Source organism: Bos grunniens, chromosome X, assembly GCF_055505025.1.
Source record: "Bos grunniens cultivar Pamir isolate PY7600 chromosome X, Bosgru_T2T1.0, whole genome shotgun sequence".
Lineage (NCBI taxonomy): Eukaryota > Metazoa > Chordata > Mammalia > Artiodactyla > Bovidae > Bos > Bos grunniens.
This window is the reverse complement of record NC_141194.1, coordinates 120846549-120869266: the sequence shown is the minus strand read 5'-3', so window position 1 is coordinate 120869266 and position 22718 is coordinate 120846549. Positions and strand designations below refer to the sequence as shown.

General features: G+C 51.7%; 1 protein-coding gene, 1 long non-coding RNA gene and 2 pseudogenes across 2 annotated transcripts; 3 read left to right on the top strand and 1 right to left on the bottom strand.

Moving 5' to 3' along the window:
* The first annotated feature begins 2493 nt into the window (after positions 1 to 2493).
* On the top strand, positions 2494 to 2981 carry LOC147341262 (U6 snRNA-associated Sm-like protein LSm3 pseudogene; annotated as a pseudogene).
* Positions 2982 to 13036: 10055 nt separating this feature from the next.
* On the bottom strand, positions 13037 to 15314 carry SOX3 (SRY-box transcription factor 3). Its single transcript, XM_086388876.1, has one exon. It carries the CDS (start codon positions 15297 to 15299, stop codon positions 13809 to 13811), a length of 1491 nt encoding a protein of 496 aa, XP_086245002.1. The 5' UTR covers positions 15300 to 15314; the 3' UTR covers positions 13037 to 13808.
* A 217-nt stretch (positions 15315 to 15531) lies between these two features.
* LOC147341260 (uncharacterized) lies at positions 15532 to 17022 on the top strand. Its single transcript, XR_015159505.1, has 2 exons — positions 15532 to 15770; positions 16322 to 17022. It is a non-coding gene; the product is annotated as an uncharacterized LOC147341260 (long non-coding RNA).
* A 1680-nt stretch (positions 17023 to 18702) lies between these two features.
* On the top strand, positions 18703 to 20180 carry LOC147341259 (uncharacterized; annotated as a pseudogene).
* The last annotated feature ends 2538 nt before the right edge of the window (positions 20181 to 22718 follow it).

Here is a 22718-nt window from a genome sequence, read left to right as displayed (position 1 = left end):
CTAAGCAAGAATACTGGAGTGGGTTGCCATTCCCTTCTCCAGGGGATCTTCCCGACCCAGGGATGGAACCCAGGTCTCCCTCATTTCAGGCAGAGTCTTTACCATCTGAGCCACCAGGGAAGGCCAGCGTGGTCCTGTGCTGTGCTGTATTTAGTCACTCAGTCGTGTCTGACTCTTTGCGACCCTGTGGACTGTAGCCTGCCAGACTCCTCTGTCCATCGGGATTCTTCAGTCAAGAATGCTGGAGTGGGTTGCCATGCCTCCCTCCAAGGGATCTTCTCAACCCAGGGATCAAACCCAGCTCTCCCACATTGCAGGAGGATTCTTCACCTCCTGAGCCACCAGGGAAGCCCCAGTGTGGTCCTAGGGACCCATAAACTGCCACCAAGTCAGCCCTGCCACTAAAAAACTGAAAGCATGCAACTGCCTCAAATTTATTTACTCAAGATTAGGATTTGATTCTAACTCTCTTCCTATAAAGAAAGTTCATATTCACAGAAGCTTGAGACGGCCCTAAGACATATGTGGACCCAAAGACAGATGGAGAAACATTACCTACAGTTATTATTAAACATCTTCAGAGAATTGGAGTTTTTGGGTGGCAGCAGGGAGCCTGAAACAGTGAAGGTACTTGGGAGAAGTAGAAATGCCCTCGAGTCGAAGTGAGCAGGTCTGGCTAAGCAAGTTGGTTATTCCAGCTCTTCTTGGCCTTGGACAAGGCCTCTCCTTTCCCTTCTCAGACCCTTTGAGTCCTTCCTCATTTGAACTTCAGTGCTATATGCTCTTTCCTTTCCTTTTTTTCTTTTTAAAAGTGCTTACAGCTCTAGCGTTATTTGATTTCATTGAAGAAAATGACAAGCCTTCATCAAGTGCCCATCGTATGTGCCTGTCACTGTGCAAGTTCCTCAAGTAAAGCTACAGCCAAAGGGCTTGGGGACCACAAAGACAGGGAGAGTCAGGGCAGACATGTCAGAAGAGGTGCCTCTGAAGCTGCGCTGAGGAGGATGAGTGACAGAAAACAAGAGCGGGCAGTGAGAGGCCCACACGCTCTTCTGAATCACCTGAAATTGTGAAAGAGTCAAAAGGAACCTGGCTCATTTCAGGGAACCTGGGAGCCATGGGAAGTTGAGTATTTCTGCTGGGATGTGCGTGGTGGTAAGGAATGAGGAAGCCAAGAACAGATCATGGAGGGCCTCAAATGGCTGCTCAAGGAGTTTAGACTTTGTCCTATGGCAGCACAGGTTGCCAACAGGGGTTCTTTCGAAGTGAAATTGCAGAATCAGATAGCTTTTGTGGAACTGTCACCCAAGACTCAGTGGGGAGGATGATCTAGCACAGGAGACCCTACAGGCCTGGAGAGGAGTTAGGATGCTCGTTCACAAGGGAGAGTCCAGACAAAGGACAATGGCTCTCTGGTGGATGAAGCTGTCCACCTCCTGACACTCAGGCCCTGTGGAATCCCTCCCCTCAGTTGCAGGCTGGCCCTAGTAAGACAAATTACGACAGTACAGCAAAGATGATGGATATTGCTTCCAAGATCAGATTACAGAAAGACTGTGACTTCTGAAGCCAGTTGCCATGTGGTGAACTGTACTATGGAGGGGCCCAGATGGCAAATCACCAATGTCTGTGGTCAAAGCCAGTGGGGACCGAGGCTGGTGTACAGCCACTTGAGTGAACTGGGAAGTGGAGTTTCTGAGGCAGGCCAACAACAGCCATGTCAGTGACGCTGGAAGCACATCCTTCCCCACTGGAGCCTGGAGCCAGCTCTCCTCCCAACCACTACCTTGACAGCAGCTTGTGAGAAACCTGGAACCCACTAAGCCAGGCCTGGATTCCTGGCCACAGAAATGGTGAGTAGTTACTATCTGTTGTTTTATACTGCTAACATTTGGGGTTATTTCTTACACAGCAACGGATAAGTAACACCAAGCCCCAACTAAGGCAATGAGAAAAAAGAACAGATGGATTCCGGAACTGGTTGGAAATTAGAGTGTGAGGGGGAAAGAAATGTCTAGGCAGACAGGGGTGCTGTTTAATCGAGATGGAAAATAGAGAAGTGCTGGTTTCGGGAGGATAATGATGAGTTAGTTTGGTCCAGTCAAAATTTGATGGACTGTAGGACAGTACTTGGAGAAGGCAATGGCACCCCACTCCAGTACTCTTGCCTGGAAAATCCCATGGATGGAGGAGCCTGGTAGGCTGCAGTCCATGGGGTCGCTAAGAGTCGGACACGACTGAGCGACTTCACTTTCACTTTTCACTTTCCTGCATTGGAGAAGGAAATGGCAACCCACTACAGTGTTCTTGCCTGGAGAATCCCAGGGACGGGGGAGCCTGGTGGGCTGCCGTCTATGGGGTAGCACAGAGTCAGACACGACTGAAGCGACTTAGCAGCAGCAGCAGAAGCAGGACAGTACTACAGTCAAGAGGCAGTTGGGACCAAAGATCTGAGGCTCAGTAAAACCATACAGACTAAACTTTTGGGAAGACCAATGGAGAGGTGACTCTTAAACGTGCAGAGACCAAGGCCAGGACCCTAGACACGTTCAGCAGTTAAAAGACTGTCCTGTATCATCAGAAAACTATTGGTGATTGTGTATGTGTTTGTCTATGCATATCTTCTCCCAAGCAGTTGCCTCTCATTCTAAAATACTTTTCCAGGTTTCAAACATGGCAGACCGCATGGACCGGCAACAAACTACCAACACCATAGAAGAGCCCCTGGATCATCTCAGGCTCAGCCTGGATGAGAAAATCTATGTGAAAATGAGAAACAACAGAGAACTTTGAGGCAGGTTACATGCTTACAATCAATATTTAAGCACAATATTGGGAAATATGGAAGAAACTGTGCAACTATAGAAAGTGAAGGAGAAGCATTTCAAGAGATATATAAATCAACAAAATGGAATATTCTGATGCTCTTTGTCTGGGGAGATGGTGTTGTGCTAGTGGTCCCACCATTTACAGTTGACTGAAACGAAGAATTTATCCAGGGTGGAAAGCAGGAGATTTTGTATGACTGCCGCTTTAAACCTAGAAGATATTCAAAAGAGAAACTGTCAAAAAAAAAAAAAAAAGAGAGAGAGAGAGAGAGAAACTATCTACATTTTTATATTAAGGAATAATCAAGAATTCTTCCACTCCTGAAATAAATTGATTTGCAGATAACTCACAAATTCTTAGGCTAAATGGCATTTTTACTTTTTCTCTACCCCTTCCAATAAACGTGATCACCAAGATGCAGAAAAATAAAATAAAATACTTTCCCTTCACTTTGCAGCCATATTTGCAACCCAGTTTCACCTCACTAAAGATCCCAAATGTCCATGACTCCTTCCACCTTTCAGGTGTACCTGAGCCTCTCCAAATGGGATAAGCTCCAGTTGAGAGACTGCTATGCACATCTGCTGTTGATTTCCATTGCTTGTAATTATTGTCAACATCTCTAGAGTTTATATGTTGTTTACACACTCAGCCTAATTTATTCTTTGCAAAGAAATCATATAAAGCAACATAGCAGGAGAGCTTGTTACAGGAAGAAATATAGTACATGGAGCATCTAGGAGATGTCAAGTTGACCCAGAGATCTTTTTCAGGGGGTGGAGGTGGTGAGAGTGTTTCCAGCTAACCTGCAGAATGTAAACAGAGCCTGCAGACAGACTGAAAGACAGCTCTATCAGCTCTGCTGGAGGTGTTGACACTACTATCCTACCCAGGGTGTGAGCACAGAAGCTTGTTACCATTCCAATTTTGCTGAGCTGCTTGGGGCTTTTGACATTACAGATATCCCGTTCCTGCACTGAGAGGCTCGTACAAGATTCTTAAAGGTAGAAGGCACCTTGGAGGTCGCTTTACAATAGAGTGCACAGGCTAATTCTGAGTGTTTCAAACTGTGTGCTTGGAAATAATCCATGGTATTTCAATTGAGCAATTAATAAAGCAGCGAACAGAGAGAATTCTTTTAGCAGTATTAGTAGATGGAATTGGCTTTTATTACCATACAAACCCAAATTAAATTTGATGGAGCAATAAAATGAGAACGCCAGACTGAGGACTCTTCCTGCTCTAACAGCTTTGGTTAGGAGAGTACATTTGACTTTGAGATCGCACCTGGTGTTTATGGCAGCCGCTAGGACTGGACATGCTGCCTACCAAACACCTCTCCTACTGTCATCCACCAGAACATTTTGTTTTTGTTGTTTTAAACAGTTACTTTGTTGAGATATAATTCAATACTATAAAATTCATCTGGGCAAAATGTACAATTCAGTGGTTTTTAGTATAATCAGAGTTGTGCACCCATCATCACAATTGATTTTAGAATTTCTTCATCACGCCAAAATGAAGCCCTGTGCCCATTAACAGTCACTCCCCAATTCTTCTCAATCCCTCCTGACCTTGTTGTTGTTCAGTTGCTCTATCATGTGTGACTCTTTGCAACCCCATGGACTCAGCATGCCAGGCTTTCCTGTCCTTCACCATCTCCCAGAGTTTGCTCAAACTCATGTCCATCGAGTCAGTGATGTCATCCAACCATCTCATCCTCTGTCGTCCCCTTCTCCTCCTGTCCTCAATCTTTCCCAGCATCAGGGTCTTTTCCAATGAGTCAGCTCTTCACATCAGGTAGCCAAAAAGTATTGGAGCTTTAGCTTTAGCCCTTCCAATGAATATTCAGGGTTGATTTCCTTTAGGGTTGACTGGTTTGATCTCCTTGCTGTTCAAGGGACTCTCAAGAGTCTTCTCCAACACCACAGTTCGCCCTAGGCAGTCCATAATCTTTTTTCTTTCTCTATGGTTGTGCCTATTCTGGATATTCACATAAATGAAGTCATATAATGTGTAGTTTTTCTTGACTGGCCTTTTTCAGTTAGCATAATGCTTTCAGGGTTCATCCATGTGGTAGTATGTATCAATACTTCATTTCTTTTTTAAAAATGAACTTCACTTTTTAGAAGAGTTTTAGATTTACAGAAAAATTGAGGCTGTAGTAGAGACTCTCCATATACTGCCGTACCCAGTTTCCTCAGTTATTACCACCTTGCAATAGTATGGTACACGCTTGACATTGATGAACCAACAATGATACATTATTACTAAATAAACCCATGCTTTATTAAGATTTCTTCAGTTTTTCCCTAAAGTCATTTGAGTGTTTCAGGATCCTATCCAGAATACCATATTACATTTATATTACTTTGAATCATCATATATTATGTTGAATCGTCATGTCACCTTAGGCTACTCTTGGCTATGACAGGTTCTCAGACTTTCCTTGCTTTTTATGACCTTGACAGTTTTGAGGATTGCTGGTCAGATATATGGTACAGTATCCTCAGTTGGGACTTTCCTGGTGGCACAGTGGTAAAGAATCTGCTTGCCAATGCAGGTGACACAGGTTCAATTCCTGAGTCAGGAAGGTCCCCTGGAGAAGGAAATGGCAACCCGCTCCAGTATTCTTGCCTGGGAAATCCCAAGGACAGAGGAGCCTGGCAGGCTACCCTACACAGGGTTGTGAAAGAGTTGGACACAACTGAGTGACTAAACAATAATAACATCGTCAGTCAGGATTTGTCAGATGTTTTCCTAATCATTAGATTGATTATGGGTTTGGGGCCACAGCAGAAAAATACCATTTTTGTCACATCATGTCAAGGTACATACTGTCAACATGACTTGTAATTGCCAATGTTGACTTTAATCTTCTGGCTAAGATAGTGTTTGTTCGATTTCTCAGCTGCAATGTTAACTCTTTTCCCCCTTTCCATACTGTTCTCTTTGGAAGGTAGTCACTATGACTAGCCCACACGTAAGGCGTGGGGAGTTACGCACAGATTTGTCTCTTCCCCTTCCCTCATTCGTGTATTTACTTATTTATTTATTTTAAAAATATTAATTTATTTGGCTGTGCTGGGTCTTAGTTGCAGCATGAGGGATCTAGTTCCCTGATCAGGGGCTGAACCTGGGCCCCTGCATTGGGAGCATGGAATCTTAGCCGCTGGACAACCAGGGAAGTCCCTGCTTATTTATTTATATCAGTGTGGATGGTGCCTATTTGTTGTATACTTTGGGTTATAATCCTGCTGCTGCTGCTGCTAAGTCTCACTTCAATCGTGTCCAACTCTGTGCGACCCCAGAGGCAGCAGCCCACCAGGCTCCCTTGTCCCTGGGATTCTCCAGGCAAGAACATTAGTATGGGTTGCCATTTCCTTCTCCAATGCATAAAAGTGAAAAGTGAAAGTGAAGTCACTCAGTGGTGTCAGACTTTTAGCGACCCCATGGACTGCAGCCTACCAGGCTCCTCCGTCCATGGGATTTTCCAGGCAAGAGTACTGGAGTGAGTTGCCATTGCCTTCTCTGGGTTATAATCCAGTACTATATTCATTTTGTTGCTCAAACTTATCCAGATTTGGTCATTGGAAACTGTTTTAGGTGGCTCCTATGTCCTTTTGAGGCTTCCCTGGTGGCTCACACCATTAAGAATCTGCCTGCAATGCAGGAGACCCAGTTTCGATGCCTGGGTTGGGAAGATCCCCTGGAGCAGGGAATGGCTACCCATTCCAGTATTCTTGCCTGGGAAATCACATGGACAGAAGAGCCTGGTGGGCTATCATCCATGGGGTCACATAGAGTCAGACATGACTGAGCGGCTAACAAACAAATAATATGCCCTTTTGATTCACTTCCATTATTGGGCTTCATCTTTCCTTCCTTCCTTTCTTTCTCCCTTTCTTTCCTCCTTCTTTGCCTTCTTTCTTACCTTTCCTTACCTTTTGGCACTGCAGGATACTCTAGACTCACTTTGTATATTTCTGGCCCCAGTTCTAGAATCAGCCACTTTTCCAAAGATCCCTGGTTCCTTTCATTGAAGAATGATATTAGAAACCAAGACCTGGATACTTAGATGTGTTTGTTGTTACTGAGATGTCATTGCTTCTGGGCCTACTCACTGCTGGCAGAGCTAGGTAATAAATGTGTGAATACTAATCTTGTATATATATTGATATGAGTACTCACTTTTTTTCTTTTTTAAAAAAATTCTAATAGTTATTTATTTGGCTGCACTCAGTCTTTGTTGCAGCATGTGGGATCTTTAGTTGTGGAACTCGAAATCTTGGTTGCAGTATATGGGATCTAGTTCCTTAACCAAGATCAAACCCGGGCCCCCTGCACTGGGAGCATGGAGTCATAGCCACTGAACCACCACGGAAGTCTCGGTACTCCATTCCTTTTTATTGCAGAATAATGTTCCATTGCATAGATATACTACATTTTATTCATCCATTAATCAGTTCAGAGGCAATTAGGTTGTTTCCACTTTAGGGCTATTATGAATAATGCCTCTGTGAACATTAGGGAACACATTTTTGTGTGAACCTATGTTTTTGTTAGCCTTAAGAGTAGAATTTCTGGGTCATATTGTAACTGGATGTTTAAATTTTTGAAGAACTGTCAGTCTGTTTTTTAAAGTGGCTTTACCACTTTACATTCCCTCCAGCATTATATAAGGATTCAAATTCTCCACATCCTCGGCAACACTTGTTAGTGCCTATCTTTAAAGAATTATGACAGCCATCCTAGTTGACATGAAGTAGTATCTCATCGTGGTTTTGATTTGCTGCCCTCAATGACTAATGATGTTGAGCATCTTTCTATGTGCTTGTTGCCTATTTGTATAGTCCCTTTGGAAAAAACTATTCACTTCCTTTGCCCATTTTTAATTGGGTAATTTGGTTTTTTATTATTAATTTTAAGTCTTTATACAGTCTAGATATAATTCCTTTATCAGATATATGATTGATACATATTTCTTCCTATTCTGTGGGTTTTCTCTTCACTTTGCTGATGGTGCCCTTGCAAGCAAAACTGTTTAATCTTGATGAAGTCCAGCTTTTTATTTTCTTTTGTGTTTATGCTTTTGGTGTCATAGGATCCATTCATTTTTAATGGTGATCTTTTATTTTGCCTTCTTTCTATAGCAAGAACTGGCCTCAGCAATGAGAAACATCCCTTGTAATAGTGGGAAATATAGAATTTGACCAGAAAGCACTAGCTCCTCCCTGAAGAGTCAACAGAGGCTCCTAAGGAAGGTGATAATCATCACTAACACATACTGCACAAGGCTGAGTGCCAGACACTGTGCTCAGTGCTCAAAGCATCTTTTTTTTTTTTTTTTTGAACCCTCAGAACAAACCAGAGACATTATTGTTCCCACTTGAACCTCCGTGTAAATGGTATCCTCAAGAGCCTACAGCTGGTAAGGGATGGAGCCAAAGTGGCAGATTCATTCTTGATGATTTTCACAGGCTTGCACTCATTCTGTTAGTTTCAAGTCCCCAGAGCCCCTATTCCTTAAACACACAGTAAACACTCCACATGTATTTTTGAGAGCCTAATACGGAATAGGCATTGTGCTCGGTATTCGTGAACAAACCAGGCACTGTCTTTGCCCTCAAGGAACTTACAGACTAGGAGTGAGACCAGCGATTGGCAGGATCACACAAATGTAAAATGACCACTGGTATCAGGGCTGGGAAGAGGGTCCAGTGTTGTGAGAGTTTAAAACAGGACACCTGTCTTGTTCTTGAGTAGAGCTTCATGGACACTTTCACCAGAAGAGATGTTTGAACTGAGACCTTGCAGACAACATTGGACCATTTGAGGGAAGAGCTTGGGGCAGAACATTCCAGGAAAAGGGAACAGCACATTCAAAAGCACTGGGGCAGGGAAGAATTTATGTACTTTTGCTAGTAGACTTTTTTAATTATCAAGAAATCTGTGCTTGATATGGAGATTTGGGGGAATCTTGCCAATGCAAGATGAAAAGTGCACTGTGCATAGTAAGGGCTTCCCTGGTGGCTAATACAGTAAAGAATCTGCCTGCAGTGTGGGAGACCTGGGTTCGATCCCTGAGTTGGGAAGATCCCCTGGAGGAGGGCATGGCAACCCACTCCAGTATTCTTGCCTGGAGAATCCCCATGGACAGAGGAACTGGGCGGGCTACAGTCCATGGGGTCGCAAAGAGTCGGACATGACTGAGTGACTAAGCACAGCACAGTGCCTAATAATCTGTATCTGAGAAAACTACTGGACTTCAAATTTTATTTAGATATGAAACCATCAGGAACCATGATTTACTTAACAAACATTTCTCAGGGGGATCCTGAGGTGGGAGTGGGGGAGGTGGGGGTTGGAGGAGAGAGGCACAGGACACAGCATTGATCAGACAATAAGAAGTCACTAGAAGGTTATGAAGAAAGGAAGTGACACTGATAGGATTTCTGTTTGAAAAGTTGACAGGACACTCTGGGGAGAGTGGATTGGTGAGGAGCACAGTGGATGCAGGGAAAACAGGTAGGAGGCCATGGCAGTGGTCCGGCAGGCAGTGATGGTGGTGTGGATGAAGATGGCAGTGACGGGGAGAAAGGGCACAACCGACCATGTTTGTTCATTCAGCTGTGTGGGTGCGAGTTGGGTGCTCACCTAGTCCCTCCCCTCCTGGCCCAGACACACCCTGTGGGCTTGCTCCGAACCCCCCTCCCAAGAGGGCAGTGAGTTGCAGGCTCCTGGGTTTATGCGCTTTCTGGTTCCTCAATGGCCCCTGCTTCCCGCGGCCCAAGCTGTTCAGCTTGGCTCCCAAGGAGGTCTTTTTCTCCACTGAGTGGGTCCGAAGAATGACAGAGCCGTCACTAATCTGCTCCTGCTCCCGCTGACTGATGAGGGCGCTTGGCAGGGGGTTGCTCTGCTGTGTTCACTGCAGCCCCCGATCTGGAGGAGAGCTGGGGAATTACTGCTGCTGGGGCTCCCGACCCCCCTTACCCCAAACAAACGAAGGGAAAGCTCGAACTTTCTTCTTTCACAAGGAGACACACTACTGTATTTGTGACTGGAAGAGAATATATTTTAAAGCTGACTTTTCTGATGATAGTAGGGATACAGTCCTATCAGAGAAAATTGAAGTACGAATAAATAGAAGGAAGACTAACCAATATTCATGATAGTACCCTGCATTTTTGTATGTTCTCCGACTCATACATACTTCAGTAGGTCACACGTACTGAATATATTTTTGCGCATCTTGCTCTTTTAGATCTGTTTTAAGTGTTGTATTGTGTCATTGTAATCTCTCCCAGCACAATTTTTAATATCTGCAAAGTAGTCTTTTGGGGGAAAAGGAATTTTCATAACCTTTTCCTATCTGTTGAACAGTTGGGTTGGGTATAACTTTTACTATCACAAGCAGGTCTGTGATGAACGTCTTTGTTTATAAATCTATACCTGTGTTTTGGATGCCCTCTCCCCCTGTAGATTTTTAGACAGGAGATTAATGAGGGAAGATATAGAGACAAGCCAGCAAAGAACATCTCCATGTAGGATGCTGCTGCTGCTACTGCTAAATCGCTTTAGTCGTGTTCGACTCTGTGCGACCCCAGAGACAGCAGCCCACCAGGCTCCCCCGTCCCTGGGATAATTCCCATCAAAAGATAACTCTGCTCCTGTCAGGAGACCCTAAAGATGGACTGTGTTTATCCCTCTGTAAGGACCTGAGGCGCCCATCACTTCACCATTTGCCAAGCATTGGCCACTAGGTGTCTGTATGTCAGAAATTACATCTTTTCTACAGAGACCCCACTAGATTAAGGGCTTGAGAGGCAGCTGAAGCTGGAATTTCATCAGTTGCTCTCCATCTTGTGGCAGAGTCAGGCGTCCACCAGGCCTGGGAGTCCCGTTCCCCTGTGCACCCAGAGACCAGCTAAGCAACCTTGAGCGCTGTCACTTCCCATGCAGGGGCCAGTTTTCTTATGTGTAAAACAAGTCCCCAAAGGCAGGAGTTGGGGCTTGACCAGATTTTGTTATTGTTGCCATTTCAGCCTCAGAACCCTTATTTCAAATCAAATTTGACCAGAACCCTAAGCTAGAAAACAGATTGAGGGGCAACTGTCCCCATAGACGTGGGGGAGGAGTGGAAGAGGAGGAGGGGGTGTTGCGCTAGTCTGGAAACTCTGGCCCAGGGGATGGAAGTCGCACTCCAGTGCAGTTCTCTTTCCTGTGGCTGAAGTTAAAAAACAATTATCTTTCATCTATATTTAAATCCTCCAAATGTGCTGATTGATGAAATCCTTTCTCTTAAAGGCAATTTGGAAATCGGACAAAGTAGAGCACAAAGCCGTGGATGTTTAGAGAGGGGGGGCCAGTAGTGTGTGAGACCGGTTGAAAGGGTGACCCTGGCACTTCTAAGAAGGCAGCAGCACAATGGACTCTTGGAAAGAAGCGGTATCAATTTATTCCCGCGTTGGCACCGCCCCCTCAGTGGGGCGGAATTGCTTGTTTTCAACCCTCCCTTGCCCGGAGTCTTTCAGACCAAACTTGGGTCCACAATTGCTAGCAATTTGAACCCAGAGTAACCGACGGACAGGTATTTTTACGGACGCCCAAACACTGTGAAAGATACGAATAGGGGGTGGATATGACCAGAGAGTTGCCTCCCGCCCCCCTACCCCTCTGGACGCGGACCGCGGGTGGAGGGGAACCTGGTAGCATGGGACCCTGCTCTCCAGTCACGGCAGCAAGACTGGCAGCGCCGACCCGCTCGGCGGGGCCCGGGATCCGTGGGACGGGAAGGGGAGCGAGCGGTAGTGAGGCCTCGCCACACCGGACGCAGCAGGCGCCCGGGAGGAGCACGGGGTGGAGGGCGATGCGCCGGGGTCTGTGCATCACGACCAGGATCCCTCCCACCCCGTGCGGTACCGTCGGGGGAGGCCAGTGCCAGCGCCTGCGGGGGAGGGGTGGTGCCGCCTTCCCAGGGAGACCCGACCTTTCTCCAAGAGGCGTGGTGAGCTTAAGTCTCCGGGATCCGCAGTGAGGTGTAAAAAGCGGGCACGACCCCCGAAGCCGCAGAAAGCCCCCGCCCCTCCTCCACCCCACCCCCCACCCCCCGCGAAGCCCGCCCCGGCTCGCAGGTGAATGGTCAGCCCGCACAAAGGAAGCCGGCTGGAAATGTGGAATTCAGACCAATTTAACGGGAGTTCCTGTCGCCCCGAGTCCAGCAGACCTCAAGCAAAGAAACCTGTGGTCGGGAGTGGAAGAGGATAAAACACAGTACACCAGGCCGCGCTTACTGGAAAGCCCGAGTTTAGTTATTCTGGGATAGCGAGGTAACAGGATTAGAGGGATTAAGGAAATCACCTCAAACAGATGAGGAGGGGGTAAAAAAACACTGGTTCTATTTGTTTTCTTCCTAGGCCTCAAACAGATTCACTGGGGCCGACTGGCCAGGCGCAAAACCAAAGGCCTTTCGGGGGGCACAGTGGAAATCCTGAGGGTCAGGGATGGAGGGAGAGTGGGGGGAGGGAGGGAGTCGAAAACTAGCTAGAGGCTCGGGTTGAGAGGGGGCCTCTTCTAGAAAACCAGTCAGTGGGCTGGAGTGACAAGTCAAAAAGAGAAAGCCATCGGAGGAGTCTCAGAGATCTTTGCAAAAATCTAAGGTGGACTGTTGAAAACCACACCTTCCAGAGTTGAATGCTGGCTCTGCCGCTTCAGCCACCTCGGTCGAAATGTATTGGTTTCCTGCTAGGGAGTCCTGAACTATTTCTGTTTAATAGGCTGAGATTTCCGAAGAGTTTTCGTTTGTAAATCATTTGGCTTGACTCGAGTATCTTCCCGCCCCAGTGCACAAAGGTAAATGTGCCCCCTTTCGGGGCCAGTTTCCGCGGCCGCCCCTCCCCGCCCCGCGTGGCGGCTGCCGCCGCCGAGATCAACAAGTGCGTGGCCGCGGGGTGCTAGCCTCCGCCTGAGTATGCTCGCTCCCGGAAAGACAAATCGCTTTCTCCTTGGAGTTTCAGTTGAAAATACCGAGAGACGCCGTGTTTGCGATCACCAGTAGTTACAGAAGAAACCGTTCCAGATCACGCTTGCCTCCCCCCAGGCCCCCCACCCCCGGCCCCGGGACCGGACCACGGTCGCAGTACCGAGGACTGGTTCCCTCCCTAACCCGCACCTAAAGTTTCAGGCCCGCAAAATTACCAGGACTCCATTATGTTGGTTATAAAATTTATTGATCTCTCATTTAGGAACTGAATAAAACCTTGAAAACCCTGAAACAAAATAGCCCCTTAGCCCTACCACCCAAACGAAATCCACATACATTAGCGCGACGAAATATCAAACAGATCACGGCAGAAATCACCAACTCAACAGCTTAAATGCGGACTGGACAGAAAGCTGTCCCGCGGCCAGGGGCGGCGAGGCGGGAGACACACGCACACCTGGCTATAAATTAACATCGGCCTTGGCTGCCGCGCCGCGGCGGTCAGTTCCCACCCCCCACCACCCCGAGCCCACGAGGAAAACAGATGCAACGCGACTGGGGGAGGAGGCGTTGCAGTTCTCAAGCCAGCCTCACCCGAGTCCGTTTGCCCCATTCACTCACTCCTCGGCTAACAGCAAACTAACGCGACAACATTTTCAAATGCAACAGAAAAACCCAGGAACCCGGGAGGAGGAGGAGGAGGTTGGGGGGGGGGGCGGCTTTTTCTTGGCAAACAACACAGCGGATTCCCAGCCTACAGAAGGGGAAGGGAGGGAAGGCGGCGAGGGGCCGGCGAGCTCGAGAAAGTCCCATTTCCGCCGCTCCGGACTCCTTTCAGTTTTCGTACAAACCCCGACAGCTACAGCCAAACTTTCCATCCTCCCCATCATCGGTACAAGGCAACAGTCCCAGGCAAGCAAAGCTAAACAACAAGGCGTCCCCACTCGGGGGTGCAGGGGCGGGGTGGGACGGAGGGGCTGCGAGCGCCGGCGGGCGCTCAGATGTGGGTCAGGGGCACCGTGCCGTTGACGGCAGTCCCGGCGCCCTGGTAGTGCTGGTGCACGCTGTGCAGGCGGCCGCCCGGCAGCGGCGAGGCGGCGTCCGCCGCGTCCCCGCCGGGCGGCAGGTACATGCTGATCATGTCGCGCAGGTCGCCGAGGCACGCGCGCTGAGAGTGCGACGCGATGGCGGGCGGCGGCGAGCTGGGCTCCGTCTTCACCACCGTGCCCATGGGGCCCAGGCTCATGGCGGCAGCGGCGGCGGCGGCCGCCGCGGGCTGCTGCCCGTAGGCTGCGGCGGCGGCGGCGGCGGCGGAGGGCGCCATGCTCCCGTAGCCCGAAGCGGCTGCGGCGGCGGCCGCGGCGTTCATGTAGCTCTGGGCGCCTGGCGGCATCATGGGGCTGTACTGCAGGCCGGCCATGTCGTAGCGGTGCATCTGAGGCAGCGCGGGCGGCGGCGGCGGGCTGCTCATGGTCGCGGGCGGCGCGTAGCCCAGCTGCTCCTGCACCAGCGAGTACGCGCCGTTGGCCCAGCCGTTCACGTGTGTGTACGTGTCCAGGCGCTGGCCCACGCCCACCGGGCTGCTGGCGGCCGCGGCGGCAGCGGCGGCGGCGGCGGCGGCCGCGGCGCCGGGGGGCAGCAGGCCGCCAGGCAGGGAGTACTTGTCCTTCTTGAGCAGCGTCTTGGTCTTGCGGCGCGGCCGGTACTTGTAGTCCGGGTACTCTTTCATGTGCACCGCGCGCAGCCGCTTGGCCTCGTCGATGAACGGCCGCTTCTCGGCGTCCGTCAGCAGTTTCCAGTCGGCGCCCAAGCGTTTACTGATCTCGGAGTTGTGCATCTTGGGGTTCTCCAGGGCCATCTTGCGCCGCTGCCCGCGGGACCACACCATGAAGGCATTCATGGGCCGCTTCACGCGGTCCTGATCGCTGCCCCCGCCGCCGCCGCCGCCGCCCCCGCCACCGCCCCCGGCGCTCGCGCCCCCGCTGCTGCCGCCGCCTGCGTTCGCGCCGCCGCCGGCGTTCGCACTACTCTTGCCTGCGCCGCCCGGGGCTGCCGGGCCGCCCGCGCCTGCCGCTGGGGTGGGTGGCCCCACGGGGTTCTTGAGTTCAGTCTCCAGCAGGCTGTACATGGCCGGGGCGGGAAGAAGGTGCGCCAGGGTGGCAGGAGGAGAAGGCGCTCCCGGCGCTGGAGCGGCCACGGTGAAAAGGCCCGGGGACTCCGTCGGAGGGGCGCTTGGGGGCCGCTGGGCCCGCGGGTCGGGCGGGAAGGGCAGGCTGGCCGCAGTGGTCCGCGCCAAGTCAGCGGGACCCCGCAGGCTGCTGGCACCTGATGCGTGGTCTCGGGCAGGTCGCATTCGCAGTCTGGTCGGGCGCTCGCCGGGCTTCTTATATACCTGCTCGGATCCCCCGGGGTTGGGGCTCGGTCCGCCCCTAGCCACCCGGAGGCCCGGTGATTGACAGGCTTGCAGTGATGCGCCCTGGCCAATCATCACGGAGCCCTTGTTCGGCCAAGCTGGAAAAAAAAAAGTTCGGGGAGTCCTTTCGTTCACCCCCACGCCTCTCTGGGGCCTGGTGACGTGATAAGAGTTATTCAGGAGGCGGGAGTCCCGGACAGCCGCTCAGGGACCACCAATTAGGGTCTCAAAAAGTTTGAAAGAACGAAACTCGAGGAGGTGACGGAGGGGGGAGGGGGGCGCGAGCCGGTTTGGGGGGGGGAGGAGGCAGGGGGCGCCCACAGGGTTCCGAAAACAACTTTGTCAAGGCCGGGGGGCGTCCGGTCCCGGGGCCACCCTGCACAGCTTCCCGCTGTCTGCGCGGAGGTACTCCAACCGCTTCTGCTGCCAGCGCTAAGGGACACAGGACACGGCCAGCTACCCAGGCGGCCTTGGAGACTCGGGGCACAGTGGAGGTACCCCGGTGCTGGGCTCCGAGAAGCCCTCCCTGGAATCGGCCCCGTTCCGGTAGGACCCTCCGCCGGGAAGCCCCGGGCCAGCGCTCCCAGCACTGAGCGGGGGTCAGGGAGCGGGGCTCGGGAGACAGGCTTGGGGACCGCAGGGCGCAGTGGGGCTGCGAGCTTTCGGTGGTTTGCCCGGCGCCCCGGCCGGGCCGAAACGCTCCCATGCGGTGGTGCGGAGAGTGTTGAGGGGGGCGCGGAGGGGTGAACCGGCCTCAGCTCTCTTCTCCGGGCCCCCGTTTAGCGGCCCCTTTTTGTCTCTGCTCTCTGGCCATTTCGGTTTTTCCAGTCCGATGCCCCTGAGGGGGAGGGTCGGGCCCCTTGGAAAATCCGTTTTCATGGCAACACAGAGCCTCTCCAAGTGAAAGAAAAGTTTCTTGAAGCGGGGGGGGGGGGATGGTGGCCCGAGAGGAGCCGAGGCCGTCCTGGGGCGCCCCCTCCACCGGCCGCGCACCTGCCGGGACCACTGAGCGCTGCTCTCGCCGCGCAGCCGCGCCGCCTCCCCGGGGAGCAGGCGCTGCTAACGGATGCCGTCTTCCTTTTTTTATTTTTTTATAGCCTTCCCGACCGGAGCCTCGAGACTCTGAGCGCCACATTCAACCGCCTGTCGGGGTTGTCTGCGGAAGAATAGCGGCGCGGGGAAGCCCGGCTGCGGGTAGCTGGCACCCTGACTATCGCCGCCTCCAGCCCAAGCTAGTGGCTCAGCGTCTGCAACTCCCGAAGATGCCCGAGGCGACCGGTGGGAAGGAAAAGCCAACCCCGGACAGAGGTGGCAAAGACTGAAATAAGTGTCCCCACGGTGTGGCCCACCAACCCCCCCAGCCTCGTGGAAAGATGGGGAACCCAAAGAAAGGCGTATATCCTAAGTGTGGGGAAAAAAAACAAAAACAAAAACAGCTCCAAACCGAGGTTTTTAGCTCCTTATAATGCAAGACCCAGCGATCCTGGGAAGCCTGCGTGCCAGGAGCTTGCTTCCCCGTTTCTTGCACAAATTATAAAGTAACCCGCTGTGACTTGGGGGACGCAGAGCAGGCCAGCCCGCCCTGGGGCCCGCGGACCGCTAGCACCAGAATCCCGGCTCCCAGCAGCAACGTCTCCTGGAAGTTTGGGGTCTCGAAACCCGCCTCTTAAGTTTGGGTTCCACTTGGTTCTGTTGCTCTTCTGGGCGGAAGGAAGCGAACGTATACAGTCAAGGGCTGCTGCGATCATTTGAATGGTTCTACGCATTTAGGGTTTTGAAGTAAACTATGTGGAATGGTTCTGTGTATGAGTCGTGTGTGTGTGCGTGTGTGCACGCCCGCGCACGCGCGCACGGGTATGTGTACTTAAGTTGACATGGACTGGAAGGCATGTTTCAGAAAACAGAAGTGATTCGACAGTCTCCACCTGCAACTGTTTTCTTGCCAGACTGGGTGACACAGACAAAATTTCCTGGGCAAACCCACCTTCTCCCCAAGAAGTCAGTGTGCAGTAGCCCTGCCCTTTTGGCCGCCTTTCCAGATGCCCTCTCGGGTTCTCTGGGCCTCTGAGGCTGTTGCTAAGTGAAGCGCGTTTTAGGAAACTACCCAACCGACGCGCGGCCTGGCGTCCAGTAGCCTGACAGATGTCAGGATTCTTTCCAAGTTTTAGGACCCAAGTAAGCCGTTGTGGTGACAGTGCCTGGGCTGCCTACTTGCCTAGGCAAGAGGTGCGGTGCCCGGCCGGCGCTTCTCGCCACAGCAGGTTATCTGGGGGAACTGGTCACTGCTCCCAGCTGTTTGTCACTTGCTCACACCCATCCCGCGGTTTAGGTAAGCTCCTTCTCACATCAACGTCCTTCTTCCAGATTTATAGCAGTCTTGCTAGGATCAGACACCCTCTCCCACACTCCTGGCTTCCCTCGGAGGTCACGATTAAACCGATCTCTGTGCCTGGTAGCTCTGGGGTGGTCCGCCTTCGGAACATTTGAGAGGACACGTTCTCAGCCCGTACTACCATTTCAGTAATCAAGCGAGATTACCATCATAGGGGTGGGGAGATGGAGGGAAGGTAGAAGGAAACGGTTCTCTTAGCAGTACCAGCGCAGGCACCGGCCGAGCGACGCGACTTTCCTCGCGGGTCGGGAGAAGCTTCACGGCAGGTACTACCGCCCGAGGATGCTCGGTCCAGGCGGGGCCCGCGGGGAAGCTAGACGTCCGGTGGAGCCCCAACAGGTGTCTCCGACCCGCACCTGCACCCCGCGAGGAAAGCAGAGCGACACAGCGGGATTCGGGAAGAGTCCTTTCCGCTCTTTGCGGGAGGAGAGCGTGTTCGGTAGCTCTCTCTCCCTCGGGGCCTCCGGGAGCCCTTGGGCGGCAAACAGAGCCCCCCGGACGGCGGGTAGGGAACTCGGCCAAACACGCCGTCCCCATTCTCCCCGCCCTCTGGAGAGAGCTCTGGCTCCCTCGGACTGGGGCTGGGCCTGGGGATTCCAGGACCCAGGGCGCGGCAACAGCGCCGTTTGTTGGCTTCGGTTGGAAACTTCACCTATAGGCGCCCCTTCTCCCGCTACGGGGCTTCGAGGTCGCCCCAACCCTCCAAGGAGAGGCAGCTGCATCGCTGCGGGCAGAAGTGGGACTCTCCTTAGAGGGCTGGTGATGGCAAAACTCGGGGGTTGGGGTAGGCTCTAGTGTGGGTGGCCCTGCAGGCTCCGGGTGCCTAGGGCGCTTCCAACTCTGCCTTCCTGCGGTTTGCGGAAATCCAGTGTCCCAGGAGCCCCGTATCTGCAAAGTGAACTCCTTAGCACTTGGCCTGAGAGCTACTAGTTGAGCAGGGGAGGGGCTGTCCCAGGGCTCGCGCGGGGGTGCCCCCGTGGAACCCTGCTCCGCCACTGCTCAAGGGGGGCTTCTTTCCCGAGTCCGCGGCTCGATTAGGACCCCGCCTCTTATAAGAGGTGCCCTTTGCGTGCTGGGTGGGATGGAATGGGTGTGTATCAGTGTCCGCTCCGGGATCTGCGGCCTGACAATAGTCAAGTGTTCGCCTTTTTTCAAGTGCAGTCGAGCCCAGCGAGGGGTCCAGCTTTGAGGAAGTGCGAAAAACTTATCCCGAAGACCTTTAGAGAAGCTTTGCTTGCCAGCAAGGGGTGGAGGAAGTTTGCTGATCTAGAGACAGTCTTTTTTCTTATTTCTTCCTTGAGAACAACCCTTGATTATTTACTCTGGCTCCTGGCCAAGAGGGTGTATTTAGGCCCCAGATTGAGGGCCTTGACCAAGAAATCAGGAGCTTAGGTCTGTTGTAGAATCATCTCCCGCAAAAGGTCGCAAAGGTCACCAGATCTCCAACGAGGCTGGAAGAGACAGCCGAGCACCTCGCAGCTGTCGAGGTCTCAGTCTGATACCCGCAGCACCTCTCATCCCCCACCCACCCCCCTGCAGCTTCCAATAAAGCTCTCGTCCTTCAGAGTTTGGGAAGGAGCTGACGGTCCTAGGCTGGCGGTGCAGTTTGCAGTAATAGCCTAGTTGACACTCTCCAAGGAAAGCTTACTAGGAGCCACCGAGGTGTGCGGTGACACGGTCCTCAGGGTACCAAAAAGTCTCCTGTGGGCGGGCCAACTGTATTCTATCGCACTTTGATGTAGCCCTTTTTAGGAAGGAGGGTGTACTTTTAAAAGAGTTTCCGAATTGGCTTCCCTGGGTTAGCTGAGCTGCGGTCGGTGGGTACGGGGAATCCCCTTGGCCCAGACCTTGGCGCTCAGTTGCAGAGTCCTGTCCACCCGCAGGGTGTGACGACAAGGATGCCAGGCGTTTTCCCTAGGTGTCGAGCCACTGCCAGGAATTTGGCAATCTCTACCTTCAGCGCCCTCTCTGCCGACCTCACAACGCGAGCACTGCCAAACGCCACCCGAATACAGCCACCTCCCCCGTGGGAAAGGAGGATCTGCCAGGGAACTGGGTCCCACTGGCGGAGCGTCTTCCGGGTCACTGTCGTCGATCTGCCGGCCTCGCCCCCCACCCCTACACGCCCTCAGCCCTCTGAGCTGCGGGGACCCGCCCCCCACGGAGCAGCCTCGCGGCACCCAGCACCCTACCCTGCCCTCCCGCTGGGCCCGTCGCCTTCCTCCCTTCCTTCTGTGGCTGCAAAGGCACGGCCCTCTCCGGCAGCGAGGTGGCCTGCCAGAAATCGGGCCTGGGGAAACAATCAGAAAATCGTTATCTCTGCGGAACGTGGCGGGAGTTATTCCACGTCCCCGTATCTCATCTACACGCTTATCGAGACCTGGGGGGAGGAGGTTGTGGCGCGGCTCCATCGGGCGGGCGGTGCTTCCCGAGGAAGGATGCCCGTCTGGTCACGGGACCTCCCGGCACCTCCCGTGGGACCCCGCCGGCCCGTCGGCCCTAGCCCTAGGGGGCGCAGGATGGGGCTGGGGGCTGGGGAGAGCGCGCCCTGGAGCAAATTTTAAATCTCAAGGCAGCAGAAAGCTGTTTTCCCTCCCCCCGCCTCCCTCACCCCCGCCGCCTTTTCACTTTCTTTCAAGAGAGGGGAGAGCCGTGGAATTCGATGCGCGGAATCTCTCAGTTCTCTTCCCCTGCCTTGCCGGCCGTCATTGCTTTTCTTGGCACTAAACCTCGGCCGCACACCTACTATGGGCTAGCCGATGCCGCCCGGCGCGGGAGCAGACCACCGCCCCCCTACTTCCGCGTCCTTCAGCTGAGAGCGGCGGCGGCCCGGGGGAGCGCCCGGAGGGCTGGGGACCGTGGCGCGCCCCGGCCGCCGGGGGCCACGCTCGTCCCACCCCGCGCGCGCTTTCCCCTCCGCGGCGCGGAGCCGCGCGGCCCGAGCGGCTGAGACGCAGAAGCGCCCGTGGGCCGGGAGCTCCAGCGCCGCCGTCCGAGTGGCGGGCGAGCGAGGCTCCGGGGCGGCTGCTGGCGACGGAGAGCCGGGCGGAGGACGCGCGGCCCGGGAACGGCGAGCGGGCCGCCGCCTGCCAGGTACGGAGGCCGCCGAGCCTCGGGCCGCCCCGTTGACGCGCGGGTCGGCTGTCAGACGGTGCGACAGGGCGAGGTCTGCGGTGCGGCCCGGCAGCGCCGGCGTTTTGGCGCCCCGGTTGCAGTCACCCCGATTCCATTTCTCGGGAAAGCGTCGCCGGGTTACAACCCCGAGGCTGGGCAAAGGTGATGTTTGTGTCATTAACACCATCTCCCCTCGTTTCCGAACATCCTTCTTCCCCCAGCCCAGCCGGGCTCGCATTTGAACAAGCAACGGGCCGAACGTCGCGATAACCCTTCCTAATGGGAAAAAAACTGCCCCTTTTGTGGAATGGTTTCTTTACAAAGCCAACAACCAACCTTATTTTCTAGTTCCAATGGCTATCCCTTTATGAGTTATATTATTAAAGAAATCCGACACTAATTGTGCCGATTTAACTTGTTAATTAGTTGCAAATAAACTATTCATTAGTGGTAAAATAAAATAAAACCCATGTGCCTAGATATCATTCCACATTCACATATTGTAGTGTCTGCATAGCATAGGCATACTAAATTAAGTTCCTAAAAGGTTTCTCCTCAGGATAAATAATTAAAATATATTCTACTTTAATTGACATTATAGAGGACATAAATGAGCTTTTCCTTTTAGAAAGAAATAGCCATTTCTAAATAAAGCTTGCAGTCTGGAGAATGGCGGCTTCAGCCAAATGAATAGTCATTACTACCTTTTCAACGACGTGGGCCTTTTGATCAGAAAAGAAATTAGCTCTAAAAAACAGACAATGGAAGCCTGCCCTGCAATAGGAAGAAAATTAGACGGCCAAGGCTCTTCACAACACCTATTTCTATAAACCATAGAGCTCCTTGCTTTTCAATTACAGCTGTTCATTTCATATAAGGAAAGGGGAAAAACAGGCCTCTAATGTAAACTCGCTTTCACCATAAAGCCTTGCTCCTGGCATGCAGCCAGGCTACCTACTTACTATTGTTTTTAGTCCTCTCATCAATTAGCTAATACTATATATTTTAAATGACTCTGAGGGTATTCACAGACTCTCTTCCCCCTTCCCTACACAGACAAAACCCAAGCTGGACTCCCATGAAAGGGCTACCATTCGGTGCACAGACACTTAAATGTATAAAGTTTAATGTTTTTATTGTTCCTCAAAGAAAAACCATATTGAAAACCCTGCTTTGTTTTTTTTCCTATATTTCTTAGCCCATTATTGAAAGACCCAGACGAGGTGATGACAGGGGAGGGACATAAATGAGCAGCTTTCAGTATTGTTTCTAATTGTTCACAGAGCTAAATCCATCTCCAGATCATTTTTCTGTGCCCTGTAGACCATAATTTGGTTTATACATCTTTGTGTTTTTAAAATATGCATTTTGAAATTTGCCAACCCCATTGGCTTGGTGTCATTAGATATAATTTCATTTTAAAAAATTATGACGTCTTCACCATTTGGGTGAAATTATCTAGCCGGCAGGAAGAAAAAAATCCCATTTGTAGGGTGTGCTACAAAATAAAATCTTCAACATACATAAACCAAAAATATGAGAAAAATATTTAGTACTAATACCAAAGAGTCTTAATAAGCCTTTGGCTGCATGTTCTAGAAACATCAAAACAGAGTCATGGGATGGGAAGGCTTTGCTTCCCTTGAAAGTAAAATACTTATCATCTTATCTTTGTGAATCACTATGTCAATTCTCTGGAGAACTAAATAATAGGGCAATACTATAGGGTTAGTCTGGGAACTTGCAGATTTGTGTTGTGTTCATAAAAGGACTTAAAATGATTTTTAAAAATTCAAAGAGGATTTATTTGTTCACTGTAAAACTAAAGAAATATTTTTTTACCTAACTATAAAATAATTTAAATAAAATAACACAATAACCATTAACTTGTCCATGAAGGATGTCATTCCTTTAATCCTTTAAACAACCTAGAGATAGTCTGCCAATTTAGACGGAAGGAATGGACAAGAGTAGAGCCACTAGGATGA

Bases quoted from the DNA above. Each gene is read 5' to 3' on its own strand.
- SOX3 (XM_086388876.1), bottom strand. From the start codon at position 15,299: ATGATTGGCCAGGGCGCATCACTGCAAGCCTGTCAATCACCGGGCCTC.